The sequence below is a fragment of the Diospyros lotus genome, chromosome 4 (genome assembly GCF_014633365.1).
Source record: "Diospyros lotus cultivar Yz01 chromosome 4, ASM1463336v1, whole genome shotgun sequence".
Classification (NCBI taxonomy): Eukaryota; Viridiplantae; Streptophyta; class Magnoliopsida; order Ericales; family Ebenaceae; genus Diospyros; species Diospyros lotus.
In genome coordinates this window covers 16,650,155-16,659,252 of record NC_068341.1, presented here as the reverse complement: position 1 = coordinate 16,659,252, position 9,098 = coordinate 16,650,155, and the positions used below count along the sequence as shown (strand labels likewise).

Sequence of the window (9,098 nt, the reverse complement as noted above, 5' to 3'; positions counted from 1 at the left end):
GGGGGCACTTCTTGCTTTTAGGTTAGTCCCCTCTAGCAAGGAAGGAATCCACATGCATGTCAGATTAGAATTTTCCTGCACTTTCTAGGTGAGGCCACCGCAGTATATATTATGCGCTATAGATATGTGTGCTTAGTATATTGAAATGCTTATCCATAGACAGGACGTTCCATATCTGAAAGAGAGAGAGCCCTTCTGTTGAGAATCCTTTAATTTTTGGAGTCTCTCATAGTCTTAGAGAGAAAGGAAATCAAGTGTTAGGAGTGAAAATGGGAGTTTCAGGAACCTTGGAGTATCTGGCTGAGTTGTTGAGGGACGCCAAGACAAGGAAGAAGAAGAAACAGTTTCAAACTGTAGCTCTCAAGGTCAGGATGGACTGTGAGGGCTGTGGAGCTAAAGTCAAGAATGCACTCTCTTCACTCAAAGGTATAAACATATATGTATATGACCACTATTTATTTATTTTAAACGTGTATTAGGTAAACTTTAATTTAGTTCTAATGTGCGTATAATTATTTAGCTCTCTTCCTCTTGTTCTTTGACCATCAATTGATGAGAAGCTGTGACCATTATTCTTTAAAGTGCTTATTAGTAAATAAATTCATTAGACACAAGCAATAATAAAAAATAATATATACTAAATAAATATATAAGAATCTGTGTGATCATAATAAACTCCATTCACAAAGAGGTTGAAATCCGCATAATCGAAAAAAGTCATTATTTATCACCTTTTACCGAGAAATCAATCAACCTTGGCATTAGTTTGATTGATGTTGATGAGATTGATAAAATGGGTTTAATTTGATGGTTGATGATCACATCAGGAGCCAAGTCAGTGGAGGTGGACTGGAAGCAGCAGAAGGCGACAGTGAGTGGATATGTGGATGCAAAGAAGGTGCTGAAGAAGGCTCAATCGACTCGGAAGAAGGTTGAGCCCTGGCCTTACGTTCCGTACAATTTGATCGCTCATCCTTACGTTGCCGGCGTTTATGACAAGAAGGCGCCGCCTGGTTTTGTGAGGGCCACTGAGGACACTGCCATAGCCACCCTTAGCACTGTGGAAGAACAGTACACCACCATGTTCAGTGATGACAATCCAGACGCTTGCTCTATTATGTAAATGATTAATTATATAACTATATATGTATATGTGTGTGTATACTTCGTCTACACAGTACACACAAACAGGCTGATTAGGGTTTTGGTAAAGAATTTGTGATTTGATCATGATGCTTGGTAACCCTTCTTCAACAAATTAAGTGGTCCAACGGTGTTCTCCATACATGAATGAAAACTGTTCTACCAAATCATTATGTGGTTGTAATATATCAATGAGTTTACTATATTATGTTTAAGTCTCATGATCTCTCACATAATTTAAAATCTCATGTGATCTTTCACTTTTATCATTTGAGTTTAGAAGATAAAATTAAAATCTAGCATAAGGTTTTGCTGGTACCATAAATATTGCCTTTGGAGCAATCGGATGGATGAATAATTTTTTTTATTGTTAGTTAAAGACTCGCTAAACTTAATTTTATGAGTAAGGATAGAGTGCGGCATTTTTTGTTAGAAGGTCAAAAAGTCAATATATAAATATTTTATTATCAACTATTTTTTATTGTAATATTTAATCTCTTCACTTGTTTTTTTCACCATCAATTTTAGGTCTTATTTTTACAAAACTAATATACTTATTTTGAGAGCCATCTATACAAAATCTATAAAAAAATTTCAAATGTCATGACCAACAAGAGTGCATAATATCCCATTACATAATATGCACACAGCAGGCCAAGGCCCAAAAAACATTGGACCAAGATCAATAGAGTTGAAGTCACATTTGAACACCCCAAGCTAGCAGCTATGTAGACCTCAGAAGAATAACAAAAGAAACAATTTGTCCACGTATAAATTTAAATGGCATGTGGCCCCCTGCTTATGGTTGGGACGAGAGTTCAGAAGTCTAATCTTATTTGTAAATAAGATTTTTTTTTTTGACATTTATCTAAAAAGACCTAATTAACACTATTAAAGAAATTTATGTTGAATTATGTGATAGCATTTAAGTGCTAATATATTGCCAAAAAACCACAGGTAAAAACCTTATTATCTCATTGGTGTTGAATATGATTGAGTACAAGTTTGATTATACTAAATTAATTGAACTAAATCAACCGCATTTGTTGGTTTGGTTCGGTTATTTACTTGCCATTTTTTTGTTCAGTTAGTTTATTTAGGAAAATTGGTTATTGGTTTGGTTTTCGTTGTTGGAATAATTGAATTAATCGAACCAATTGACATGTAAAACGATGTCGTTTTGATCTTCATAAAATAACATTATTTTTTGACTCGATGGCTGCTACTTCGAGCATTAGAGAAAGACTGAGCATGCGAGAGAGTCCAGTCTAGACCCACCACTGAGTATTCTAGAGAGATTGAGGATTCGAGAGAAAGACCCACACATAACGAAACCTTAATCCTAACTGAAACCCTATCGTCGGTTCGTTGCCGTCGGGAAGCTAATTCCCTCATAATTCTAACCAAAACCCTAATCCTAAGCGTTTACCGTTAGTTGGTTTTGACGATGGACCCACATTGACAACCCCACCAATGATTGGATCGACAAAATCTTCCTTTTTTTGTGCTTTGACGATCGACCCACATTGATGATCAACCGTCAATAAAGGTTAGTTTCAACTTTTCGTTAGGTTAGGGTTTAGGATTTTTCAATTTTTTTGACTTTTAGTTAGGGGTTTTTTGTTGTCCCATGGGGGTCAGGATATTATCTCGTTCTCGTTCTCATTTCTTGTAATTGCCATTCTTCTTGATTGATTATGCTGTTGTTCAACTTTTTCTATTTTAATTGAAATTTGTTTTGTTGTCTCAGAATTGCTGTTGTTGCCATTCTTCTTGATTGTTGCTGCTGTTGATGATTTCCCTAGTTCACTATTTTGCCTATTTTTTCAATTTTAAAATATGTAAATATTTACACTTCATTGTTATTACTAAAAAAATTTACATTGTTATTATGTGCCCAGTTCTTCCAAGTTCCTGACATTGTCTTTTGGTTAAATGATAAATCATTTTCACTAACAATTTGTTGGTGCATTTTTTGTTTTATTTTTAGAGCTTTATATATGTGGGTTGGATTGATCAGTGGTTCAATCCTTTGTGCTACCATCCAAACTGAACAAAACCCGAGCATAATGCACGTTAAAGAATCATCCCCATCTACTGGGGGTTAAATTAAGTAATGATTGTTATAGAATTTCCAATTAATAGGAGAAGGAGTAGGTTTAACTCAATGTGTCCAAAATTCGTAGTCTTGCCCAGGGCCGATCATGACATTTTAGGGGCTTAATCGAAATTTTTTATGAGGCCCTCTATAATTATATTTAAAAATAAAATTAATAAGAATAAAAATTTTTTATTATATAAAATTTATAGACTACTCAACATAGACTTCTAGTACTTGACGTCCAAGTAAGAAATTAGAAGAGAAAAAATCACATAAAACAAAATCCAAGAATCAGGTGGTGGGATTTAAAAGGAGAGAAACAACTAATTTTCAAAGAAAAATTAAGGGGTAGAAGAGAATGGAATGGAGAATGACAGACAAACCAAATGTGGAGAGAAATGGCTAATGCCTTGAGAAACATAGCAAATGTAGTGCTTGGAGAGACAAATGGTAGAGCCCCTAACCTTAAGGAGTCTTGGTGGTGGAATGAAGAAGTGCAATTGAAAATTAAAAATAAGAAAAATTGCTATAAGGCTGTATATCAGTGCAACAATGAAGAAAATCAAAAAAATTATAAAGAATAAAAAAAGACAGCAAAAAAAACTGTTAGTGAAGCAAGGTCAAAAGCATACGAGAATCTATATAAACGACTTGATACAAAAGATGGAGAAAGGGATATATATAAATTAGCTAAAGCAAGAGAAATAAAAACAAGGGATTTAAATCAAGTGAAGTGCATAAAAGATGAAAATCAAAATGTATTAGTGAATGAGAGTGATTAAGGAGAGATGGAAGGAGTATTTCACAAAATTATTTAATGATGATGGCAACACAAGAGTTAGGTTGGGACATCTTAGTAACTCCGAAGGGAACGTGATCTATACATTTTATCGACGCATAAGTCCAAATGAAATAAGGCAAGCATTAAAAAGATAAAAAATCATAAGGCGGTAGGACCGGATAATATACCAATAAAAGCATGGAAATACATGGGAGAAGAGGGTATCTCCTGACTAATGAAATTATTTAACGCGATTCTTAAATAAAAAAAGATGCCAGATGAGTGGAGGAAGAGTACTTTGGTCCTTATATATAAGAACAAATGAGATGTTCAAAACTGTGAAAATTACAGAGGAATTAGTTAATGAGCCATACCATGAAACTCTGGGAGAGAGTAATAGAGCGGAGGCTCAGAAAAGAAACAGAGGTATCAGAAAATCAGTTTGGTTTCATGTCCGGTAGGTCAACAATAGAAGCTATATACCTACTGAGGCGCCTAATGAAAAGGTATCGGGATCATCAGAAGGACCTACATATGGTATTTATAGATCTAGAAAAGGCCTATGATATGGTCCCTAGAGAAGTATTTGGAGGGTTTTAGAGAAGAAAGGAGTCCGAATAGTCTATATACAAGCCCTTAAGGACATGTATCATGGTGCAGTGACAAGGGTTAGAACATGCGAATGGGATACTGAACCGTTTAAAATTACAATAGGATTGCATCAAGGTTCTGCACTAAGTCCATACTTATTTGCTTTAGTAATGGATGAACTCACTAAAGATATTTAGATAGAGGTGCCATGGTGTATGCTATTTGCAGACGACATAGTGTTGATGGATGAAACAAAAGAAGGAGTGAACACTAAGCTTGAGTTATGGAGAAACAATTTAGAATCTAAGGGATTTAAATTAAGCAGAAAGAAAACATAATATATAGAATGTAAATTTAGTAAGAATGCAAGAGTGGAGGATATTATAATAAAATTGGAAGACCAAATCTTACAAAGAAGAGACCATTTTTGATATTTGGGATCAGTAATTCAAAAAGATGGAGAAATTCACGAGGATGTCACACATAGAATTAAGATAGGTTGGCTAAAATGGAGAAATGCATCGAGGGTGTTATGTGATGATAAAATCCCATTAAAATTGAAAGGAAAATTCTATAGGACAGTTGTAAGACCAGTTTTGTTGTACGGTTCAGAATGTTGGGCAGTCAAATACCAACATGAGTAAAAGACGAGTGTAGCGAAGATAAGGATGTTAAGATGAATGTGTAGCCATACAAGAAAAGATAAAATTAGAAATGAATTTATTCGTAATAAGATAGGAATAGTGCTAATAGAGGAGAAGATGAGAGAGACTAGACTAAGATGGTTTAGTCATGTGAGAAGGAGACCAAGAGACGCTCCTGTGAGGAGAGTTGATGAAATGGAACAATTAATTAAAAAAAGAGGTAGAGGCAGACCTAAGAAAACTTTGTGAGAGATATTAAAGTTTGATATGAAGTGTATGGATCTCAATGAAGATATGACAAAAGATAGAAATACATGGAAGTCTAGAATTCATGTAGTCGACCCCACATAGTGAGATAAAGGCTGGATATGTTGTTGTTGTATAAAATTTATAATATTTTACTTTAAATTTATCTTTTTAATTTTTTAGATAAAAAATCGATAATTAAACTATTACGATTAATTTGCTATAACATATATTTTTCAATAGACACCATCGCTAATCTATTAATGTAGATTCATTAATAACAAATAGATCACAAATATTGAAATATATACACAAAATTAATTGATAATTTAAGGGTTAATAAAAAAAATCAAAAGATATACCTGATAAGTCACGTAATGGGATGATGAGAACGAAAATGAAATTGCTAAAGAGAAGGCATAGTTGTGAAATTTGTTGGATTAAGGACCTACATCTACGCAGATTGATGACAGATGCCAATGACAATGGATAGATAAAAAATTGAAAAGGAAAAGAACTGAAAAAGACGATGGAGTTACGACTACTACTAGGCGTATGAAAATAGTGGTGATACAATCATACAAGAGAGAAATTAAGATTAATTAAAAATATATGAAATAGTTGTGAAAGGATGGGTGACACTGCCAGATACATGGGAATGAAATTTATTATTAATAAAAGAATGTGGGAGATTAAGATTAATTAAAAATTATAGTGATGCTCATGAAATTAATTATTAATAAAAGAAATAGCAGGGATTGAGATTAATTAAAAATTTATAATAGTTTGAAATGAGCATGGCCCTAACGTGTCTTCAATTTTTAAATTTATTATTTTTAACTAATTTAAAATCTAAAAATTAAAATGACCATAGACTCCCCAGTGGCTTGAAAGGGCATGGGCCTAGGCAGCTGCCTAGACAGCCTATGCCCAGGGTCGATCCGGTCTTGCCCAAACTAACACACATCAACTCAATGCTTACTCAGAGTCTTATATACAATATAAATGGGCAAATGCTGTTAGCCGCTTAATTGAGATTTTCAGAGAAGATCAATGGTTTAGAAATAATCAATAATTTAATATAATATAAAATGTCACATTATATACTGCAAATAATCGACCACTTTACATATATATAAAATCAAATGCCACATGAAATTCACATGCAAATAAAATGAAATTCAAATGAACATTTATCAATTTATTTTGAATCACAAATCAACACTAAATAATAAAATGTTGTTTGGGTGGTAATTATTTATTTTTTTATTTTGGCTCTAACTTCAATTCCAACTTGGATTCTTAGATGTCACATTGGATGCTTCAATTCAGTTCCAACTCGAACATTATTTTAATTTAGTCCTTTACTTTTTAATCTAATTTAAGTTTGTGTCCTAAATATTAGAACCAATTGCCAAAACCATCTAGATATAAATCCTTAACATATAGACCCGACCAAACCAATTAGTAATTATCCTATCAAAAACCCAATAAATTAATTTCTATCTTCGCTAGTGCAAATATAGAAGAAAAAGCTATTTCTCTGCGAGTTTCCGGTCATAATTTCCACTGAACATCAACTTTTAAGTCTTTTCTCTTGTTTTTCTTAGTTGAGTTCTTCTGTTTTTGAGTTTTCAAAGTCAATTTACTATTTATGTACTAGTGATTCTAGAAACTATAACAATGCATATATATATATATATATACATGGCCAATTGGATACTGTCATCAGTCAAAGGCTCAAAATTGCAACTATGAAAGGCCCACAGATTCATGTCCACAGTTGGTAATAATTGGCCCAACTTCTTCGAAAGTATAAACCCACTGTAATTTACTGCATCTCTTAATTTTTTAATTATTTATTGATGCAAAAAGCATTTCGATCATTCTATACTGTTCTATTCCAGGAGGCTCCCTGAAAGGAACCAACCATTAAAACACGGCCAAGAAAACAGTATGCTGCAAATCAAAGCATCGCTTTTTGCTGCTGAAACTGCACGCAAACTCTTTGTTAATTCAAAGCATCACTTTCTCCCTGCCAGACCCTAACTATAAATACAACGACAAACCCAACTTTCCTTTCAACTACTAAAATCATCATCACAACCTCAGAGAAGATATATATATTTTTTAGAAGAGAGAAAAATCATGAGCGTTGAAGTGTTAGACGGCTCCACAGTCATGAGTTTTCTGGAGGATGAAGAAGCGTTCGACAGCTGTGTCTGCAAGCGATTCGCTTGGCTTGATGCGAATCATGATGGGCTTCTCTCCTACGAGGAGATGCTGAGGGAGTTGCAGAGCTTGAGGTTGGTGGAAACCCATTTCGGAGTCGATATAAAGACGGATCCCGAGGAGCTGGCTTGCATCTACGACTCTCTGTTCCTGCAGTTTGATCGCGACTCCAGCGGAACTGTAGACCTGCAGGAATTCAAGGCTGAGACCAAGAGGATGCTGCTCGCCATGGCCAATGGACTGGGATTCTTGCCCGTTCAAATGCTTCTTGAAGAGGACAGCTTCCTGAAGAAAGCAGTCGAGTTCGAGTCCACTAAAGTGGCAGATGCTTGAGTTTATTTTTGCTAATGCCGTCTCTCATGTGCTTCGTCTGTTCTGTTCAAACGATGATTTGTGTTTTTTTTTTTGGGGGGGGGGGGTTCGAAGGCAGTTAGTACATCTAAGGTCAAGGCGGTCAACACCATATCCTGTTGATAAAAATAGAAGATATTCTATTTAGGTCATTTTAAGATTCCCTTAGATTTTTCTTATAAAAATAAACATTCAGGTGAAGCTTATTATCCTACTCACACTCATATAAGTTATACATTTTAAAAATTAAATTTTTATTATTTATTCTTATTGGTGCTAACCCCCATAAGTGCTTGGTAAAACTATAAAAAAAAAAAAAAAAAAATTCGCCTCGCTACTTCTACATGGGTTCTAATACAACTTCAAAGTCATAATATTGACAAATAATACCAAAAAAAAAATTATTTTAAAAGAAGAAATTTATTTTCGTCTCAGACAAAAACAAATTTTAGAGATGTAAATAAATTTTATTTCTAACAAAAATAAATTTTGAGACAAATAACCAAAATAATCGAAATTTCTTTTAGAGATGACTTTAGAGAATAAATTTTTCTATCTCTAAATAAAAAAACATAATAAGTGAGAAAAATTCTATCTTACGAAAAAAATTCCATCTCTGAAAGCTTTTTTTCATCAGAGAATGAATTTTTTCATTTGTTATAATTTTTAGAATTAGAGACAAAAGTTTTCCATTTCTAAATTTTACATGCTCTCAGAAATAAATAAACTTTTGTCTTTGAATTATTTTCAACAGAGATGGAATATGAGATAAAAACAATTTCATCTTTGAAGATTATTTTGTGGATAATCCGGGCCCAATCTCGGCCCTTTTCTTAGACCCAATCTTGGTCCTCCCTTTGAACCCAACCTTAGCCCAGTGCTAGTGTGCCATTGCATTATTGTGATTTTCACTTGGTATCAGTACGGCCGCCTTAGATCTTGCCCTCATTAATGGCGAATCCCATCTACATTAATGAGGGTCCCGTCGCCATCATGCTGCCACCTGGGA

General features: G+C 33.9%; 2 protein-coding genes across 2 annotated transcripts; both read left to right on the top strand.

Moving 5' to 3' along the window:
• The first annotated feature begins 128 nt into the window (after window positions 1-128).
• LOC127800283 (heavy metal-associated isoprenylated plant protein 23-like) lies at window positions 129-1,351 on the top strand. Its single transcript, XM_052334809.1, has 2 exons — window positions 129-426; window positions 828-1,351. The coding sequence occupies exons 1-2, from the start codon at window positions 270-272 to the stop codon at window positions 1,121-1,123; spliced, it is 453 nt and encodes a 150-aa protein (XP_052190769.1). The 5' UTR covers window positions 129-269; the 3' UTR covers window positions 1,124-1,351.
• Window positions 1,352-7,582: 6,231 nt separating this feature from the next.
• On the top strand, window positions 7,583-8,309 carry LOC127800361 (uncharacterized). Its single transcript, XM_052334936.1, has one exon. The coding sequence runs from the start codon at window positions 7,655-7,657 to the stop codon at window positions 8,069-8,071; it is 417 nt and encodes a 138-aa protein (XP_052190896.1). The 5' UTR covers window positions 7,583-7,654; the 3' UTR covers window positions 8,072-8,309.
• The last annotated feature ends 789 nt before the right edge of the window (window positions 8,310-9,098 follow it).